Source organism: Malaclemys terrapin, chromosome 1 (genome assembly GCF_027887155.1).
Source record: "Malaclemys terrapin pileata isolate rMalTer1 chromosome 1, rMalTer1.hap1, whole genome shotgun sequence".
In the NCBI taxonomy this organism is placed as follows: domain Eukaryota; kingdom Metazoa; phylum Chordata; order Testudines; family Emydidae; genus Malaclemys; species Malaclemys terrapin.
In genome coordinates, this window is record NC_071505.1 from 303,889,020 (window position 1) to 303,911,356 (window position 22,337).

The 22,337-nt window shown below is 42.4% G+C and overlaps 1 protein-coding gene across 5 annotated transcripts in view; it reads left to right on the forward strand.

Annotated features, from left to right (window-relative positions):
* The window catches only part of STARD13 (StAR related lipid transfer domain containing 13), a 442,897-nt gene that overhangs the window by 186,705 nt on the left and 233,855 nt on the right, over positions 1–22,337 (forward strand). For all 5 annotated transcript variants that reach the window (XM_054015314.1, XM_054015313.1, XM_054015312.1 and 2 more), the window contains one exon: positions 7,041–7,074. In XM_054015314.1, the coding sequence (XP_053871289.1) occupies positions 7,041–7,074 (34 nt within the window). The remainder of the gene's footprint in view (positions 1–7,040; positions 7,075–22,337) is intronic.

Here is a 22,337-nt window from a genome sequence, read left to right on the forward strand (position 1 = left end):
CTTCACCTTACTAATTAAAATATTATACTAAAGAAAACTGTATTTAGATCTTTACTAATAAGGAACAAATTATTTTTAATCCATTCTTTAATGGTGAAATTACCCTGAAGCCTTGAAATTACATACAGTGACTAATTCTACTTTTGTACTTGCAGGCAAAATTTACAATTTTCTGGATTTTTAGAACTGAACTTTGAATTTTCCAGGGAGTTTCAATGAACTTTGAATTTCAATGGGAGTTGGGCGTTTAACTTCCCTAGGCGCCTTTAAAATCCCAGCCTAAAATATTAACTTCAATTCCATTTTCTGTTGTTGCACAAGGTAAAAAATTCTGCATGCTGCAGATATCTGGATTCTGTGAGACAGAAACCAGGAAGGGCAATGCAATTTGTGTCACTTTGCCAGTATAATGATAAGAAATAATTTATGGTCTTTAAATTAAACCCTTTATCAAGACACCAAAAAAGAAACCCACTTGTTTTTATGTACATTCTTACTCTGACAGCTACTGGAAACTTTTCCTGGGTATAGGGGAAACAATATAAAGTGGTGGAGTTTTAAAATGTTTGTGACTTCAGTTAAAACACTGTCATTTAAATATATTCAATTTTGTATAAGAATTGATGAAAGGTTTCTGTTTTGATAACATTGTAGAATACAGGTTAGATCCATCAGGATAGAAGCACACATCTCAATTAGTTCTTTTTTGAAAGCAATAAAAGTGTCTTTAGGGTCATCCATTAAAGATGTCTACGGTGGGTTTTTTAAAATATTTTTATGGCTCACCTATGACAATGGATCAAATCCTATATGCCTTACTCTAGTGAGTACACCCATTGAACTCAAGTGTACTGATCTAGATTTGACTTTTAGACAGTTAAAAATTCAGGTCATGTGACTTTTCCACAGCAGCCAGAGTAGTATTAATTATTTTTATTATTTGTACAATATCAACAGTGTGCTAGGTGCTTATGTCTAGGGTCCTAAGGTAACCATCTGTCACTGTGATAGCTGTGTCAAAAGCTGATATGGAGAAAACATTTTTAGTGCTTGTTCAGGATTTTTGTTTAACATGGGGCCATGCAACAGAGTCTCCAGTGAACAGCACCTGATTTTGCCTACAGCTGGAAATGCACATGAACTCCACTGATTATTTTTAAGGGAGGGGTTTATTTAGGAGCCAGTGGTTGTGGTTATTATAATGAAGGCCATACGGTTCATGATCCGTTTTGTCTGAGGCTGGTCTAGGGACACCGTGGGCCCAGTCCTGCCATAAATAGTTCCACTGAAGTCAATTATTCACGGAAGGAAGGGGACCAGGATTTGGTCCTATGGTAGTGTTACCTTCTAGATGGTTTCCCTGACCAGTGTAGAGTATGCTCTTAATGCCACATTATTTAAAAACTTTATTTTGAAAAAATCTTGAGTACAGTAATGTGTTACACACTGTTCCTTATTACTTAGGGCTTGTTTCTACCATCCATTAGTAGCTTCAACTCTTTGTGTGGTGCAGATCAGCATGTGTATTGAAAAACTGCCTGATGCTGTTTATATCACTCATTGGAGGGCAGGATGGAATCCTGAGTGACTGACTTGTCTTATAAGTGTCAGAAGATATTAAGACACAAAGGCACAGATCCTCAAAGGTATTTAGGAGTTTGAGGATCTGGGCAAAAGTCCCTTATTTTGCGCAATTACATAGTCCTAATATCTGTTGAGTTTTCTTTTTTTCTTCTTATATCAATCTTGTAAAAATGTCTAGCAAAAATGCTGATCTGGTGACTCAGTTTTGTATGTGAATTTCTAGATTGCTCCTTTAGAACTGAGTATATATTGTATAGTTTTAAATTAATGTCTAGCCAACTATTTAATCAATAATATTAACAAGCATGATTTCCAGTCTCTATTCCAAGCAAAGTTAAAAGTGATGTCCTTCCATAATTATTAATAAACAAAAAAAGTCATCCAGCTGTATCATATGCCATCTTCAGACAACGTTATGCTTCATAACGGTGCTGCAATTTTTTTCCATAGAATGTAAACCCATAGAATAGAAAACCCTGTTTTTTATTAGCATCAGATGTCAAGTGGGCTGTCAAAATGCCAGGGTTTATTAGATAACAATGATATTTTTGAGTCCCTTTCTATGTTGAATGAACTTCTTGGCTTTTCATTAAATGTTGAAAGAGTCACTTTCATGTTGTACAAATAACCTACTTATTTTTCTTCTTCTTTTGAGGGAGCGATTTGCTTGGACTCAGTGATTGGAGTTTGACAGATGTTCTCAAATACCACCGTCAGATTTGAAATGTTTGCAATTTGAGTTTAAAATGGCTAATAACTAATGAAATTTGATGCGGGAAGAGGGAAGTAAAATTCTTGGACACAACTGTCATTTTTATTTCTGTGAAAGTGGCAGATGAAGTTACAGGACTGGCTAGCATTGCAGAATCATTGTGCTGTTGCAGATTACAATAATCCTGAGTCCATTAGAGTTCCCATTTCGTAGTCATTTTCATTGTCAAAAAAAGCTTTTATGTGACAGGAAGCTTACTATGACAAAATCTTACATTATTAAATCATCTAATCCAGTTATACCGTGTAGGTTTCATGCCCACACTATTTATGCATGTCAGAGATCATGTGTATATTTGAGGAAAAAAAATGTTGATGAGCATGTTGATCTGTTTTCATTGATGGATTTATATTTCCTCCTATCCACATTTCCACATAATTTTAATTGTTTGTTTGCATAATCTATATATGTGAAATTGCTTTCAGGGCTATCTTTAGGATTTTGGATTATTCTTGGGGTGGGGGGTGCATCTACACTAGGAGTAGACAACCTATGGCACGCGTGCCGAATGCAGCACGTGAGCTGATTTTCAGTGGCACTCACACTGCCCGGGTCCTGGCCACCTGTCCGGAGGGCTTTGCATTTTAATTTAATTTTAAATGAAGCTTCTTAAACATTTTAAAAACCTTATTTATTTTACATACAACAATAGTTTAGTTATATATTTGACTTATAGAAAGAGATCTTCTAAAAACGTTAAAATGTATTACTGGCACGCAAACCCTTAAATTAGAGTGAATAAATGAAGACTCGGCAAACCACTTCTGAAAGGTTGCCGAACCCTGATCTACACAATCTCCTTTTCTTTACCTCCCCACACACTATGAATATTCATCTTTCCTTCTCTCTTTTACCGAACACCCCAATATTCTTTCGCTGATTCAGAAAGGTGGCTTCAATGGGACCAATCACGTGCTTAAAGTTATGCCTGTTTTAAAGTATCTTGCTGAACCAAGACTTTTCTATCTCCTGCTTAGCATGGTTTGAGAAAGGCCTGGCAGCCAGGACTTTGCCCAGAGTGAGCTAGCAGAGATCATACTAGACACAGCTGCCAGTGGAGCAGGGATCAATGTTCTCAGACAGTAGACCCAACAGGTGAGGAGCTATCTACTAAATTGTTGGCTGTTCTGAGAGCAGAGAGATAACGGACACAAATATGCCAAGTGCTTTAAGATAGAGCTAGAGAATGACCTCCCACTCAAGTTTCCCATACTACACATCCTTTTCTTTTCTAGGAACTAGAAGACCAAGAACTCTGAGTTTAACTTAATTCCACAGTGGCCCCAAATGAACTTGGGGCCCCACCCTTGATCATACATTTCTCAGATTCCATAAACCAGACTTTAACAATGTGCTGTGCTCATAAAACAAAGTGGGTCTGAATCTCCTCTCATAGAGGTGAATTAGGAGTGAATCCATTGAGGTCACTGGTGTAAAAGTGGTACGAGAGGAGGATTGAGGCCAATGTCTATCTGTAAACTCCCGATTTCTGTATTCTGTTTTTTATAGCTCAAGTAAATGGTTTTATCAATGCAAGATATTTGTCTTTGGATTCTATTTAACACTTCCACTTGCAAAATTACTACAGCTGGAGTTGTAAATGAATTATTTCTTTATTATTCAGAACAGCAGGTGCTGGAACCTTGAACTAGCCTAATCCATGCTTTCTGTGGATTTGATTGGGTATTGACATGCAGTTCAGATGGGATGCTAGTGCGCCAACAAATGTATTTTGTTATATAGTGGCTTACTATTACTATTTCCATAAATCACTTTTAATCTGGCAGATTTCTGTTGCCATCTGGGTTTGCTCCAACTACAATTTGCATCTTTTGTTGTATGCTGTTCTAAAAAGACATTGGAAGTTGTTGTAGCCTGACCTTGATTGTAAAATAACTGGTGCCCCTTGGGCTATGCTAGAACACTAAAACTGAGGATGATTTATGCACACTGAGAAAGTACTTATTCCTGGACTTAGGTGCTCTGACTAATTTAAAAGCACGAACTAAACAAAACAAATAAAATCTAGCAGTTTATCCCCAATTTAAACAACAAAGTTAACCAGGTATTAGATAGTTGACCTCAGTCCCAAATACATCTCAACTTTCTCCAATAGCTTTGAAACATAGATAGACCTTGCCCTAATTCAGACCTTGTCCAGAGGTAGGCGAGAATTACAAAGTTGAGGGCTCTTTATGGAGAATACCACCAGTGCTGACCCTTTGAAACTGAGGAAGTCTCTAGCTTGACCACCTCTGCTGATTGCTTCTGTGAGGTGTATGGCTCAGGGAGAGCAGTGCTCTGTCAAGCAGGCAAGTCTAAGGCCATGTAGGGGTTTTATAGGCTGACATAAACACCTCAGATTTCATCTAAAAGCTCATTGCAGATCATGAAGCGCTGGTATAATGTGCTCCCATGCAGGGCTGGCTCTAGGTTTTTTGCTGTCCCAAGCAAAAAAAATTTTGGCTGCCCCCCCCTCACCCCACCCCTGGGATCTCACCCCTACCCCACCCACACCCCGTGCTGCCCCAGCCCTGGGCTCTCCTCCACCAGTGCTGACTCCATCTGCTCCCCCCTCACCTCCAGCCGGTCCGGCGCTGGCAGGGTTGGGGTAAGCAGCAGGGCTCCCGGGCCGCACCTCAGCCCAGGGTCCCTCCATTCAGGGCTTCCGCCTCCAGGACCGGCCGGGACCCGAGAGGGCAGAGCCAGGTGACCGCCCTGGCAGGGGGATGAGGAGCCGGGGCAGGGTAGCCCCAGAGGCAGCGGAGCCCCGGAGAGGGGGACGCAGGCCCCGCACGACAGCGCCCCGCCCTCTATGGCCCTGCTGCTGCTTCTGGCCGCCCTGCCACAGTCCCTGGGTGGCTCGGGCCGCTTCGCCCAGCCCTAACTGTGGCCCTGGGGGGGCGGCCACCCTGCGGCATCTGCAGGCGGCTCCATGTGCCGCAAGGGGCAGCCCCCAGCCCAAGTGTCCCGCACTAGGAGTCTGCCCGGCCCAGCCACAAGGTGCGGCGCTGCTCCCCTGGGGTGCGAACCGCAGCGGCCTCGGGGCACCCCCCGCTCACAATGCGCTGCTGCTGCCAGGGCTGGCTCTTGGCTTTTGCTGCCTGAAGAAAAAAAAACAAAAAAAGACGGCCAAAATGCCGCCCTTGAAAATGTGCCGCCCCAAGCACGTGCTTGGTTTGCTCGTGCCTAGACCAGACCCTGCTCCCATGCTCCTAGTGAGACACAGTGCTCCAAAAGCCACATACTGCACCAGCTTCCATTTCTGCACAGACTTAAGCTTTCGTTCCATTGCTATAGTCTGATCCTGAGATGACAAAATCCTAGATAATGGGAATGAGTTTCAGCTCCAGAAGAGGTTGCAACCTTCTAACCAAATGTAAATGGAAAAGAGTTCAGGCAACTGCTTGAATCTTATTATCCAACAGCTTTTGGGGATCTAACAAGAATCCCTACATTGCATATATAAGTGATAATGATATTATCTCAACATTGCTTCCAATTGCTGTCTCCAATTGAGCACCATCACCTAAATCACTGGATTGAGCTTACAGCCAGCTAGTTCTTCTGCCTGTACTGCATAGGAATTGGGTAGTATCCTTTTCCCCAGGTTAAAATATCCTCACACCTTCTATGGATCATCTCAATTATAATTATCACTTCAAAGGTTTTTTTCTCTCTCCTGCTGATGATAGCTCATCTCAATTGATTGGCCTCTTACAGTTGGTATGGCTACTCCCACCTTTTCATGTTCTCTGTATGTATAAATATCTTCTTTCTGTGTGTTCCATTCTATGCATCCGATGAAGTGGGCTGTAGCCCACGAAAGCTTATGCTCAAATAACAGAGTATCAGTGTATATATGTAGCTAGGCCGGGTATGTTTGTATGTAGTTAGTAAACATAGTTAATTAGAACCCAACTCTGTCCATGTGGTTGAAAAGTGGTTGGGGTTAGGTCAGAGTTAGCTAATACATTAACTAAATGTTGTTAAATCTCACTCCCATGCTAAGCTAAACCCAACCTAGCCTTGACCACTTTTGCTAGACAAAACCTAAACTGTGATCATAATGGGGCTTTTACAAAGTAAAATTGTCTTGCAGTATTTCCTAGGATGGGAAAACAACTCCATGCTGCCTCACCTAGAAAGAGTGATTTTTTTTTTCTAGTATGAAAGTCGAAAATTTGATTACATTTTGTATTTAAGGGAGGAGCTTTCTGATGTTTCAGTAAAACTTGTATACAAATTAAGAGCTGAGGATACATTTTTTAAAGTTAAGTTTGTATGCTGGAGAGGCAGCATTTAACGGTTGAGGCAATGTAGCAGTTTAGTGCTTCTGAGATAGAGGTGCAGATGATTAGCATTTAGCAGGACCAAAGAATGCACAATAGCAAGATATGGGAGTGGCTGCATCTCAAGCAAACTGCAGATTCTGTGAGGTTCTCATCTAGAATCTTCTTGGTATCCAGAAGAATCAGTTCAGTCTTTTGGTTTTACATAAATTGGGTGAAAATTAACCTTATCTTGTACCCAGGGCCTTTAAAAGTTATGGGTTGTACTGACCCAAACAAGATGGTGATGTTTTCAAGTTTAAAGTCCGTTCTTACTTTTGTCATAAAACTATATCCTGAGCCTTTTGGGAAAATGTGTTCTTGCTAAACTAAAAAAGAATTATTTCTTACAGGTGTTGTCTCAGAAGCTGAGCAAAGAGAAAGCAGGTAAGTCCATAGTCTTCTGCAAAAGACATTTTGCTACTTACAAGTTATACCCTATTGAAAGTTTCTTGAGAAACAAGATAGACATGTTAAAAGAATATACATCTTGATGGAACATCTGTGGGACTATCTGAGGTTTATACTAGACTCGGGTTCTGTATGTTTTTCAGTGCTGTTGTTTTGGACAGGTTTGTACTATTGTCCATGAACATGGTGTATATATTTTCTCTAGCCACTGTTAGGCCATAGGGAAGTTGCAAATTCTGCTACTTTGGATTTACAGCTTGTAAAGTGGTTTCTGAAATAATATGAGAAAATAAAATATTTCTGGAGAGTCAGTGTTAGTGATGTGGAATTTGACAGTATGCCAGAATCTGGCCTCTTTCTTGCCATTATTTAAAGTGTATTTATTTAGCTAGGACTTTGGAAAATCATTTATGGGACATTAAGGAGGGATCACTGTCAGACTGATGTGGCCATTAAGTATTAATGATACCCGCTTATTTGATTTGTACATGGGAAATTATTTCTCTTGTAATTAATTTTATGTGAGGCACCCAAGTTCATCGCAATAGTCATTACACTTGTGGAAATAAATACCTAGAAATCCAAACTCACTCAGTGTGACTGCTAGGAGCTTAAAGAAAGGTTTGGATATGCATCTGTGTGCACAGAGGTCCTCATTCAGCATGACACTTAAACATATGCTTAAATCCCATTGACTTCATGAGTCCAATTGATTTCAGTGAGATGTAAGCCTATGCATGAGTGCTTTGCTGAACTAAGTCCAGAGTTCTTTAATATATTGTAACTGAGAGCAATGAAGAAATGTAGAAAATGGCAGGTGTTTTCAAAAGTGATATTGGTATTTAATAACAGTAACAGAATTTTGCAAAGAAGCCCAAAGAATGACTTGGTGAATCCTTATTGTCACATAACCCTATGTCCATTAGAACCCTTTTAAAAATCATGAAGTATGGGATTTCTGGATCTGCACAAATCAGAAAAAAAAATAATTTCCTTTACAGTGCAAAGTACAGTGAATATGCAACGCACGCTGATTAAACATAAAGCAATTGTGGATCTTTGTTTTAATGATTTTGTCTCCATATTACCCTACTTCTCCTCTTTATCTGGCTGCGGGACTGGTTTGAACATGTCCTCTAACCCTGTGATCTCTTCTAGTTTAAATTATCATCTGCCCCCATTCCTTCTGTTCCCAAATTGCATCTTCTGTCTTTCCAAGGGCTATCTTAACTCTGGTAGAAATAGATGAGGGAATCATTTTTACAGCCAATGTCACCGGTTCAACGGATCAGCTGGCAAAGGTGCTGATTTAGCACAATGGTTGGAATCTGGCCTAGAAAACGGAGGTCTTAATTGGCAGTTCTGAGCCCATCTGCTTTACCATTGTGTCAATGAAATGTGATGGTTGTTAATTATAGTATAGTTCTATTATGTTTCTGTGCACATTAACTTTATCTACTGGATCAGTTGTATTTTTGAGTAAACAATGTCAATACTTACCTATGAAAAATAAGTCTACTTTATTCTAAAGGTGAACAGCTTCCATCAGATGCTGGTATTGATTTAGTAATGAAATATTTTCTTCAGTTCTTTATTGAAATATCTACTTGAATCAAAATCTATATGTTGCACTGAAGACTGGAATCTTAAAGGATTTACAAGCATGTGAATTTTAAACAAAATGGAGTATTTAAACAGCATTTCCAGTATTTTGACTATGATAAATTTCTTAATTGCTTTTCTTTTACGATAATATATCCTTTGTCTCTGCAAGAGAAATAAGATTTATCACACATCTTACAGTCGGGGAATGCTTGCTGCAAATTGGATACCAATAGGCTTTGTTACAAGTGATTTCATGACATGATTTGCTCACTGAAGTTTAACCATGGCATGTCCTTATGTAATAGAGCTGGTCAGGAAATTTTCAGTGAAACAATTTTTCATCCAAAAATTGCAATTCATCAAAACCAAAACTTTTGACAGAAGATCTGTTTCGACAAATTTCCCATTTTAAATTTTTTTTGGAAAAAAATTATATATAATTGAAATATCATGTTTTGATATTTTCAAAAGGAAAAGTGTTGTTGACTTTGTTTTGAAATATAAGTTACATTATAGTAAAACAAAATGTAAAAAGTCAAAATCAAAATGAAACATTTTGAAATGACCGAAACAAAGCATTTCAATTGACCTGAGTTGAATTTTTTTCAAATGTTTTAGTTCACAAACATTTTCAAGATTTTGACATTTTGTCCCAATTCAGGATGGGAAAAAATGTTGAAATCTGAAAAATTCTGTCCAGATGGGAAACCAGTTTCCTACCCTGCTCTGTTATGTACTGCAATACAGTACTCTTTGTTTGATATGCATCTTATCAAAACACAAACACTGGAGTTTCCCTACCATTGTAAGTTTCCTTATCATTATCCATTATAGGCAATACTTTGTTGTTGTTGTTTTTTAAAGTGGAATATTTTTAACGGCAAACAGAATTTGCAAAAACCTATATTAATGCAATATCAAGGTTGTGAATTTAAGCATAATAAACTCAGGAATTTAAGGTTTGTGTTGCAAAATTAACTTGCCCATAATAGGCATGCTACATATTAAGGTGTATCTTTAGCAGGTGAAATAGAAAACAAGGGGTAGGAATAAATGGTCAGTTTTTACAGTGGAGTGATGTAGCGGGGTCCCCCAGGGATCTGTACTGGGACCAGTGCTGTTCAACATATTAATAAGTGATCTGGAAAAAGGAGTAAACAGTGAGGTGGCAAAGTTTGCAGATGATACATAATTATTGAAGATAGTGAAGTCCAAGCTGACTGCAAAGCGATACAAAGGGTTCTTACAAAACTGGGTGACTGGGCAACAAAATGGCAGATGAAATTCAGTGTTGATAAATGCAAACTAATGCACATTGGCAAACATAAATCCTAACTATACATACAAAACAATCGGGGCCAAATTAGCTGTTACCCTCAAGAAAGAGATCTTGGAGTCATTGTGGATAGTTCTCTGAAAACATCTGCTCAATATCAATGTCAAAAAAGCTAACGGAATGTAAGGAACCCTTAGGAAAGGGATAGATAATAATAAAAAAAAATCATAATGCTACTATAGAAATCATTGGTATTCCCATGCCTTGAATATTGCATGCAGTTCTGATTACCCCATCTCAAAAAAGACATGTTAGAAAAGTGCAGAGAAGGGCAACAAAAATGATGAGAGGTATGGAACAGCTTTCATATGAAGAGAGATTTAAAAAGACTGGGACAGTTCAGCTTAGAAAAAAGATGACTAGGGGGAGATATGATCAGTTTATGAAATCACGAATGGTGTGGAAAAAGCGAGTAAGAAAGTTTTTTTTACCCCTTCACATCACATACACACCAGGGTCACCCAATGAAATTAATAGGTGTTAGGTTTAAAACAAACAAAAGGAAGTACTTCTTCATATAATGCATTGTCAACCCGTGGAACTTGTTGCCAGAACTTGTTGTTGTTGTGAAGGCCAAAAGTATAACTGGGCTCAAAAAAGAATTAGATAAGTTCATGGAGGATAGGTCCATCAATGACGATTAGACACGATGATCAGAGATGCAACCCCATGCTGTGGGTGTCCCTAACCCTCTGAAGCGAGGAGGTAGGACGGGATGACGGGATAGATCACTCAATAATTGCCCGGTTCTGTTCATTCCCTCTAAAGCATCTGGCACTGGCCACTGTCAGAAGACAGGATAATGCATTAGATGGACCATTGGTCTGACCCAGTGTGGCCATTCTTATGTTCTTATGAAATAGTCTTCAAAAATACCAAACAGCTATGTGCAATCAGCCACTTAATTTTGCATTTCGTGACTGTTTTGTGTTTAACTTCAAAATCTTAAAGATGCAATAATGTAATTTGTGCATTCAATTTCTTTAGTGTGTTAAAGCTCTCTTAATAAAAGAAGAACAAAAGCAGAGAAGAAAGTCCCCAAACTTTACCTCTCATGCTTTATTTCTCTGCACTCCTCTCTCTCTCCTTGGCGTTCCTCCTCATTCTTTTTCCTTGGTCACCACTTCCACATTCCTCTCCTTTTCCCTTTGTCCTTTCTTTCTCTTTCCTTGGCCCTTTCCTCCTTATAAATTCCTTCCCTCTTTTTTCAACTTCAGTGTCCCACCCTCCATTTTCTCTCCCTCTTGGGTTGTCATGGCCTAAAGAATGAATTCCAGGTAATGCTAGAATTGCTCAGGGGTTCATCATCTTCTTCCCCACCTATTATGAAGCTACCAGTTGTTTACAGAGAGTCCTCACTTCCAGCCTTGAATAAGGAAGGAGCTAGTGATCAGCGACAGTGCTACTAGAATACTGGACAGTAGGAGTTTCGAGCCTCTTTCCCTGTCATTGGTTGGCACCAGTGTTCCTCTGGTCAGGTCAGGAGCATACATATGTTGTTTTCCTGGCCTCTAGTAATATCTCCACAAAACCACATTTCTCTGGGGGGGGGGGGAATACTTTTCTTTTACTGTTTTTCTTTCTTTTCTTTTGTATTTTTTTAGCTTTTAAAAATAAATAAAAGATGTTTGGGATGCCATTTCCTGGAGTTTCAGAGTGAGTTCTTCATAATATGTTTATCAGAATACTTAAAATGTTTTCTAAGAAAAGCTGCAACTGCACAGAGTCACTTGGGCCCCCCGGGAAACCTTTTGGGGCATACCAGCATTGTTAGAAATGTAGTGACATGTTCAACCCTCAAGAATATGGCAATATTTTTGAGTATGAATATTGTAAATAACATTCTGCAATTAAAGATGATGTACATTAGGAGAAAATATTAAACACTGGCAAGAGGTGAGTTAGTAAAGGGATGACTTGGTATTCCTGTTCTACTTTCTGATTTATTTCCCTGATACTGTATGCTGTGCTATAAGAGTTTCCACTTCTAAACAACAAATCTAAACTTTTGAACCAAACCCATCACAATGATTTTCAAATAATTGAAACTGAAAATTAGAGGATACTCATTTCCAAAGGAGAAGACGAGTTTTCTCCAGGTTTGAAGTTCACATTTCTGTACAGTTGTTAGTGCATGTTCCTATACCACAGTTAGCTACAATAATTAAACTTGCGTTTGCGGCCAGGCAGCTCTTAATCATTTAGTAAAGTACTGTGGCCAAAATGTTCAAACTTACCATACTTAGGCACCCAAGTAAGGGCCCAGATTGTCAGAGGTATTGAGTAACTGCCATTCCCATTGACTAATAGGAGATCAGCACTCCTGAAAAACCAGGCCACTTATTAAGGATGCCAAATTTGAAAATTTGGCCTGTATAATTTTGTGGCGCTAAATTAATGACTTCTTATTAAAAGTTGTAACCATGCTACAAATGTTATATAATGAGAAAATCAGTTGCTTCCTGAAATCTTCTGTCAACCATATTGTTGCTGTCATTTTATAGGGGAGCTGCTTGTCTGCCCTGCTGGGATATAATTACCGTAATAAAATAGCCAACAATAACAAAAGAGAAAATATATTATGGGGAGAAAAATTAATATCCATTTTGACAGACCCATCATTATTCCATACGGTAGCAAATTGCACTTTGATTGTTCTTAACAGTACTTCTTAAGAAAACTATTTATAACTGAGGTTTGAGTAGTGTTGAATGCTGCTTAAGAAGAGTGACATAAATAATAATATGTAATCCACTAGTAAATGCCCCTCTAGTAAACACCATGTAGAAGATGACGTTCTTCTAACTCAAGTACAAGAGGTCTGTGCTGGGGAAATCAAAGGTCCTGGGTAGAGTTCTCCAGAGAGAGGTAATTCCATTTCACAGAGGATTCTAATATTTTGAAATTTCATTTGATTCTGATGCAGAACAAAAGCCTCAAATTTTGAAATTCTCTGCAAAACACAAAGTTCTTGGGTCTTGGACTCAGACAGTCAGCATGGTGAGCTGCCCCAGAACTGGAACCCCAGGAAACTCTGAGGTCCCTAGCATCAGTGCAGTTCGCATTATTATTACTTACCATTTTCAGTATAGCAGTGCCTAAGGGGCTCAGCCAAAGATCAGGGCCCTGCTACGCTAGATATGTAGAAACATTTATCAAAAAGACAGTCCCTGTCCTAAAGAACATAAAGTGCAGGTTAAAAAAAAAAGTAAAATATTTTCTTAAATAATTAGCAATTACTTTTTCAGAGTTTGAAAAAGTGTGTGGGGGAGGAGGAGGATTGGGGTGACAACAAACCTCAGCAACAAAACTGGTGCCCTGCCCAGTAATGTTCATATCCCCTGGATCTGTCTATGAGCCAGTGTAACCCACACACCTCCTGGGTGTGGTGTTTTGTCCCTCTAGTGGCACCGAGACCACTTAGAGATTAATGAGTCTGCTACAGCCTTAGATAAGGGCCAGTTGCCTTTTAACTCATGCAGTAGAGGCTCATGCACTAAGCTCCAGAGGTCCCAGGATCAATCCTGCCTGCCAGCGACCGGGGTCTGTTGGTGTTACACCAGTATTTGCTGTGCTAAATATAATGTACTTATCATTTAATTTTTCAAGGCATAAGGTCCCTCTCCATACACTAGGTCTAAACTAAAATAGTCTCCTCTAAAACAGCCCCGCTCTAACACCACTAAAGGCAATCCATTCCCTTATCAGAGGTCCAGGATGAAAAAGATGTGGCTCTTGCCTTTAGAAATGCTGAGTTTAGAAACCTGTGCGGTATGAGGTAGAGATCATAGCAGAAAGAAAAAGGAGAGGGTGGAATCACTTGAAAGAAATTTTCAAAGGAACAGGCAGCCTACTGAAATCCCTGTGACTTTGTTCCGACCTTCCTGACTGCATCTGTGTTACTCCTCTGGGCAAGTCAGAGCACCTGTTCTGTGGAGGATAATCACGTATAGATGTGTGTGTCTGAGTGAAGGAGAGGGATGCTTCTCGTCCCCAGCCAAAGCATAATCATCACTGGATGAAACTAAGCAAGCTAATTTCTCCCAGTATATCTCCTAGCAGCGATTATTCTACTCAGTTGAGCATTTTGGTTCCTTAATGTATTTTAAAGTTATCACTAAACAGCACAAGACAACAGTTAACTCGAAGCACTCTAGACTGTGGATAAAGGAAGTGAGTTTACTCTACTGACAAAATAATGAAGTCATCTTAAGAGCTGACAGATCTCCTATTTTAACGATGTCTGAAAAACTAAATATAGCAGCATATAGTCATATTTGCTGATGCACGGTAATGTAGTCTCTAGCAGCAAGGAACTGGCAGAGAAGATGGTGCACTGCAGTAATACAATGAAATCCTTACATGACCTTGGCCATTTGTGAGATGCTCTGTGGATAGACGTGTGCCCTTGACTGATACATTACGAGATACAAAGAGAAGCAGATGTGGCCTTACGGCTTTAACAAATGGCCTGATCCTGCTTTTCCAGGCAAAACTCCTCATTGACTTCCAGGATAACTCTCACTGAAGAAACTGAGACCATATGGCATATCAGCAGCTATATATGTCATGCTGTAAAAGGGACCTGCTGCAAAAAATGGGCCTTATTCTGGGAGGTACTGAGCAGCTGCAACGCTTATCAGCCCTTAATGGAAACTGCAGATGCTTGCCTCATCTCAAGATCAGGCCTATTCTTTTCATCAGGTCATTCTGACTACATTCACCTTACGCCTTTTCAGTGGTACAAAGCTTCATGCTTACCGAATATGCTGTGGCTTTACTGCGGTCCCTGCACCAGGGGCACAACATAACTGCACTGCCCCAAGGGCAGGCCAGGAATAAGACGGTGACTCAGAGCCACAATCTATTCCGCGATTTCTCCCTCACTCCAGTTGGGGGAACAAGCCCTATACCTGGTGCAGATTACCTTTCCTGCCTGGCTGGTGTGCTGGGGAGGGTGGAGCCAAGGCTCTGCCCAGTGCCCATCCACTCACCTGTACGGGAGAGAGAGTAGCAGCCCCCGTAGACTTCTTACCTCTCCATTCTGTAACGCATAATACAGGTACTGCCACCCCTTAGTGCCCTGCACAGGAGGGTCTCTAGGGTCAGCATCTGGCCCTAAGTTATTTGTGAGAAAAAACATTCTACCAGCACATTTTATAGAGCTCAGGATGGGGAGATACTGTGTGTGTTCTGTAACCAGAACCAACACCGAGTTCAGACCCCACTAGCGCTAGGTCACATTGCTCACAGAAATAGTTTATTCAAGGAAAAATGCAGTTTTATTGTAAACAACCACATCATCATCATAAAAAAGGGAGTAAAAACACCCCCAAACAAAATAAAATGAAGAACTGGGAGGGGGTGTATTTTAGCTGGAACAAAATGTTTTGTTTGACCCAAATGAAATTTTTTTGGTTGTTCATTTTGGTGAGAAAATCTGAAAAGTTTCCACTTAGGGTCAACCTGGAACGAAAACTCAATTATTTGTTCAGCTTTGCTCCCCACCTGTGATGGGGTGTATAAACCTCACACCAGCCGGGCGGGGGTTAATGACCCACTCGGGGCATGAGCACCCCCACCCCATCACAACTGCAAGGCATGGAACCTGGCAGGAAGATGTAAAAGGGAGAAGTCCAGCTGCAGAGCTGGGAGGAGAGCAGACCTTCAGCCCTCGGCTCCTGGAGAGCAGCTCAGCTGAGAGCAGTGACTGCTCATATGACTGCTGCCTTTTGGAGCCCCCTTAAGGGAGATGGGCCTCATGCTGAATAACGCGGCCTTTAGAACTGTTACCAGTGACTCACCTGTAGGTGCCAAACAGAGCTATGGCCCACTGGAGAATCCTTGAAGGAGGGGAGTGCTGCTGTGGGCTTGTGGCCATTTTCTTTTGGACCTTCGAGAACTCCAAAGGGGCAGACTCCCATGGCACTCTCCAGTGGCCTGAGTCTCCTGCAACCAGACCATGATGGGGGCTGCCCAGAGATCGAAGACCAAAGGCCAGGTGAGTGCACAGCAGTGTAGTCAAGTGGGAACATGTCCGAGTGCCGGGCTGGTACTATTAAGCACCAGCAATATTGTAGTTGAGCCAGAAGGGAGCCTGGTCCCCCTACCCTGTAGTTCCTAAGCCGCCCTGGGTGCTGAAGGGAAGCACTCACCCAGGATGAGCTGCACATTGTGGGCTCGGCCCTGTTTCGCTCCACAAAGCTTCAGAGCTAGTAGCGGGGCCCAGCACAGCCAGCATAGGTACATGGCAGTCCCACCTCATCCAGGGCACTGGGCCTTCTAAGCAGGGGAGGGGCTCAGCGGATCCTTCCTGTAGGGGCAGCCGCCAGCAAGGGGGAGTCACTTGCCGACTCTGGCTCTTCCTCTGACCAGATCACATGAGCCGCCACATCAGGGCAACTCAGCTCTGGGGCTGTGTGTGGGGGGGTCCGTGCACCCTGGAGCGGGCAGAAATAGGTGTGGGTCAGTCCATTGGGGATCGCATTAGAGTCAGAGACAAAAGGCTGCTGAGGCCGCAGCTTTTTACTGAGCATTGGACTGGGATGGCAGGGCAAGCTGCAGTGAAGAGGTTGGCAGGAAATCTTTTTGGGAGGGACACAAGCGGTAACTCTAGAGCAGTCAGGATAGGCAGCCAGAGCTTTCCAAAGCTCCTGGGACAGCTTTCATTTTGTTTCCCTCTGATCCACATGGGTGGCTCACCTCCTGTAAGTCTGTGTCTGTGTGTGTGTGTGTGTGTGTGTAATTTTTTTTTTAATCAGACACCTAGTTATTTCAGACAACCTACCTGTCTGCAGACATGCCCAGTTTAGCCAAGGATTACTGTACTAGAAGTTCAGTATACAAATCAAAGAACAACATTTCTTGTTTAAGAAAATCAATATTGTAATGGTGTACAAATTTAGGACTATACCACTGGAGTGTAGGGCCCTCTCCTGCCCCTAGGGGGCACCCTAGGAGGTGTACCCTATGACATCACCCCAGTGACCTCTCTGCTCATCCAAATAAGCCTGTGCAAAATTCTGCTCTTGTTGATGTACTGGACTGAGGCCAAAATACAGTCCATTGACTCTTAAAAAACAAAATGGAAACCGCTGAAGAATGTGGTATCCTAGGATATTGTAGTTAATGGAAAAAAGATGGAGCAGGTTATAAACATGAATTTTTATTGCCTCAATTTTAATTTGGGAATTGTTCTTGTTTCCATGGAAGAACACAAAATAACCTGATCAAGTAGTCTATGATGGAATACTCTAAATATTACTTAAGATACAAAACCTTCTCCAGCAGTAAAACAGTAAAATTTCAATATGTCCTACTTACTTACTAAAACTCAGTGTCTTAGCAAATGACTGTCTCCTTTTCACTAAGCTGAAAATAAATTATAACCATAGTTCATTTCTATAGATCAGTCAGCACATTTTCAATTAAAAAGGAAAATATTTGGAAGACTAATATTGAAAAACAGTATATATTAGGCAACTTGAAATTAAGGTATTGTAAACATTTTTTCTACTTTAAATCATTTTTGCCTAAAGCTGCCAAAGAGACTTTGATGCTTAACAGCTGATGAATGAGAGAGGGATCCGCTACTTCTCTGGAGACTTAAAAAAAAAAAAAAACCTGACAAGAACCTTGCTGTAAATGATGATCTAATGTAGGTTGATAAACTGCTCTGAAGTTTACCTCTGTTGGAATTAGAGGGTGTTGTCTTACAGCAAGCAGCTTCTGACATCAAAGTTGGGCTGCAGCGTGATTTTATTGTGATGTCTGAACAGTTAACAAGGATTTTCAACATAGAGCCATATTCTGCCCTTATTTATACCTGAGCAACCAGTTCTTCTGCATCTCTCTTTTCCCGGGTGTAAATGAAGGGAGCAGAATTTGGCAATTAATATATTCTATTCCTTAAGATGGGGATCGGCAACCTTTGGCATACAGCCCGTCGGGGAAATCCGCTGGCGGGCCGGGATAGTTTATTTACCTGCAGTGTCCGCAGGTTCGGTCGATCGCAGCTCCCACTGCCCGCGGTTTGCCGTTTCAGGCCAATGGGGGCTGCGGGAAGTGGCGTGGGCTGAGGGATGTGCTGGCCACTGCTTCCTGCAGTTCATGAAAGTCATAGTTCAAATAAATTTGGTGATCCACACTGGATGACTGTTCCCATCTCTAACAGGTTGGCAGGGTTCTTCTTTTGCTCCGTCTAGTTAATTTCTGCTAACTACTTGAAGCAGGTTTGAGATGTCAAGTTCCATCCTGAATATAATGGAGGTAGGGGGTAGCTTTCGGAAAGGACATTAGGGTCTAAGACAGTTGGATGCAAAAGTACAGGCCTTAGGGCAACCAAACCTGGGAGACCTGGGAAGATGACTTAGTCTGGAGTTCATGTTTAGTTCAAGTTACTTTTGGTAATAAACCCCAGGAAGTAGGTAACTTTCGACCTTATACAAAGGGTGTGACCTTGTCGGAACAGAATGGGGATTCTCCCATCATACCCCACCAAGCAATATGGCACAATTGGCAGCTCTGCTCAGAAGCTTATGAAAGGTGTCACAGGTGCCAGAAGTTGTGGAAACTCACTTTGAATGAGGAGGGCGGAGGTGCATAGTGAAACCTAAATGTACTAAGCATGGGGGGGGGGAGAGTTTGAGGAGAGTCGGGGGAGTGGGAGGAAGTTGGATCTTTGGGGGGAAGTCAGGAATACTGCCCCATATGGAGAGCGGGAAGAGTCAGGGCAGAGGAGGGAAGTTGGGGTGTTGGGTGTGGCAAGGTTGGTGCTCTGCATAGGGAGTTCAGGTATGCAGGAGCCCTGGGCAGCAGCACAGCATGGAGAGGTTGGGGTGTGAGGGATAGGAGGGAGAGTGGGATGGATGCGTTGCATGGGGAGGAAGGGGAACTACTGGGTCTTGTGGGGGGTGTTGGGCAGCTGGCTCCAGGCTGGGAGGGGGTCCCAGCCATTCACATCTCTCTTACTGAGGGTAGCTGCTCCCAGTCTCTGCCCATCACTCCATTTCCTACAGGCTACCCCAGCTCGATCACAGGCATCACAGCAGCATGCTCCAGCCCCTCTAGGTTCTGCCGTCGTCTCCATCCCCAGGAGCCACAGAGCCCGCCCAACCTGAGTGTGCAAAGCAACTTGCTTAACAACAATGCGCTGGAGCAGAAGCATGGAACAGCCCTCACAATATTTCCATTGTGGGGCGCTAGCCCCAATTGTCTCCCCAGTTCCACCGCCCAGGCAGGATGAAGCAGACACAATACCTGTCCGGCTGTGCCTGGCTTGTCACAGTGTAATGCTAGGGTAACAAAACCGTAGGCCGTGTTGTGAATGGGAGCCCAGAGCCTCTTGATCTAAAAGCATGAGCCTCCATTGCTTGAGGTAGAAAACTAAGTCCTGTAGCTCAAGAGCAGAAGTAGACTCAATAACCTCTCTATACAGTGTAGCCACTAGAAGGGGACAAAGAGCTGCAAAGTATTAACATGGGTTACACAAGCTTCAGCCAAAGAAGTACTGCTTCTAAAAAAAGCAATGGGAAATTTTTTTTTAGTAGGTTTTTACCTAGAAAATTATATGTTCTCTGCCCTTCCTGTTGTTATGTAGATTCTGTCCAGGCTAGCATGCAACTCTGATAGAGATGCACAAACAGTTACTGATGTTTATTGAGCACTCTGCAGCAGAAGCAGGAACAAATTAGTAATCACCTCAGTGCTGTCAAAGCACAGCTGAAGGCAGCAGTACAGAGGTGCTGCAGCTGCATACAAAATAGAAATTCATCACTTCAATGGGCTTGTACGCTGGGGAATGGAGTTTCGCCAGCTATGAATGTAGCCCTGTGTGTTTATGAAGAGAGAGCAATAAAGAAGGGCAAGTTCAGGAAAACTGCAGACAAAATGGTGGGCATGTATCTGAATAATCCAGCAGGGATCTGAAATCGTTCACTCCATTCTTGGTGAGGTGTCAGCTTTTCAGTGTGGGAGGAAAGAACATAAATGGCTTCAGGCTTTTATTTGAAATATGTTTATACTAGGTGCATACCTACCTCAAATATTTCTTGGTTCCCAAGGACTCTGTTATATAAGGCCAATGTGTATGTCAGGAGAGTTTATTTTAAAGCACAAAGCTGCATCCGCGCCGGTATAACTGCACAAAAGCCAATGGATTTACACCAGGGATGAATTTGGCTCAATTTTAATCTTGATTTAAAGTTAAGCAATATGATTAAACATTTTAAGATTTTTGCTCAAGCTGTCAAGCGTACACTGTACAAAACCTAGCTAAGCTTGGTTGCCATTATAACCTTTCAGTACCAATGAAAATTTTATATGTTAGGTGGTTTTATATTAGGTAATTTGCACACATCAGCTTCTGCTGGGTTAATTGTTTTCTCTTATAAAAATCAGATCACAGGGCCTGATCACTTTGTCCCCACCCTCGTGATCCCGCCCCAAGGGAGCTTCCACAAATGGATCTGGCCCTTCTTATGTAAAAGGGGAAGGCTTTCACCAGCTGCCTCCATCTAGGGTAACCAGATGTCCCGATTTTATAGGGACAGTCCTGATATTTGGGGCTTTTTCTTATATAGGCTCCTATTACCCCCCCACCCCCGTCCTGATTTTTCACACTTGCTATCTGGTCACCCTACCTCCATCACACCATCACCCCTTTCCAAAACCCTGGGCCATATTCAGGAGGCCTAGTTTTCTAGCTTCTCCCTACCGCCAAGAGCAAAATGCAGTCACTCCTCTTCTGTTCATGCCATGCACGAATGCAGTGTTCATGTTGGGGCCTATTGACTTATGTAATGTCATTAAGCTATTTTTCATACGATCCTCTCGCCTTTGTTTCACTGAATTGTGAATTATGCGTGAATTCGTTAAATGCACTATTTAAATGATTCCTTTCAATATGTCTTCTAATCCCTAATATGAGTCTGGGACTTCACTGTATTTGGGATTTAGACTCTGATCCTCCCACTAGTAACATACATGCTTAACTTTGCTCATGTGATCAGTCCCTTTGATTTCAATGGGACTATTTCATGTGTAAAGTTAAGCACATGCTTAATTGTTTGCAGAATTGGGGTCTTAATTAATTGTAAATATATTTTACAGTTGGTTCCATTCTTAGGGTAGCCAATCCGCTTGGCTGAGAGTCTACTGGAATCGGCCTCAATCTCCCGGTGACTATTAAAAACAATCTGGGTGATTTTAATAGGCCAAAAGTCCGGTCAGTGGCGCAGCAGGGCTAAGGCAGGCTCCCTACCTGCCCTGGCTCTCTGTGGCTCCCGGAATCGGTTGGCATGTCCGCTTCCTCAGCGCAGGGGCGGCCAAGGGGTCTCTGCGTGCTGCCCCCGGGCGCCGACTCCGCAGCTCCCATCGTCCAGGAACCACAGCCAATGGGAGCTGCGGGGGCACTGTCTTCAGGCAGGGGCAGCGCATAGAGCCCCGTCTCTTCGCCTAGGAACTGGACATGCCGGCTGCTTCCAGGAGCTGCCCGAGGTAAACGCCCCCTCTCGCACCCCAATATCCTGCCCCAGCCCTGAGCCCCCTCCTGCACCCAAACTCCCTCCCAGACCCAGACCCCAACCCCCTGCTCCAGCCCACAGCCCCCTTCCCACACCCCGACCCCCTGCCCCAGCCTTGAGCCCCCTCCTGCACTCCGAACCCCTTGGCCCAGCCCAGAGCCCCCTCGACACCAAACCCCTCATCCCCGGCCCCACCCCAGAACCTGCACCCCCAGCTGGAGCCCTCACCCCCTCCCACACTCCAACCCTCTGCCCCAGCCCTGAGCCCCCTCCTGCACCCTGAACCCCTCATTTCTGGCCCCATCCTAGAGCCTTCACCCCCACACACACACACCCCTACCTCCTGCCCTAGCCCAGTAAAAGTGAGGGAGGATGGGGGAGAGTGAGCGACGGAAGGAGGGGGGATGGAGTGAGCAGGGGGCGGGGCCTCAGAGAAGTGTCAGGGTAGGGGTGTGGCCTTGGGGAAGGGGTGGGGCAGGGGACGGGGCAAGGGTGTTTGGGTTTTTGTGATTAGAAAGTTGGGAACCCTACTCATTCTACATTTTTAATCAGCTTTTCTTAACAATAAATTCATGCTTCCTTTTTAGTTTCCATTTAGAATTAAACTTGTATCTGCTAAATTTCAAACATGTTAAAATTTATCAGACTATCAGGAATTTTCCCACAAGCTAGAGTGACACTGACTGATATGTCTCCAAATTATAAGACTGTATAAGGTGACAGTCCGTTCACTGGCTGTAATTTTATTGTCACTTGCTAAAATGTTTAGATGGTAA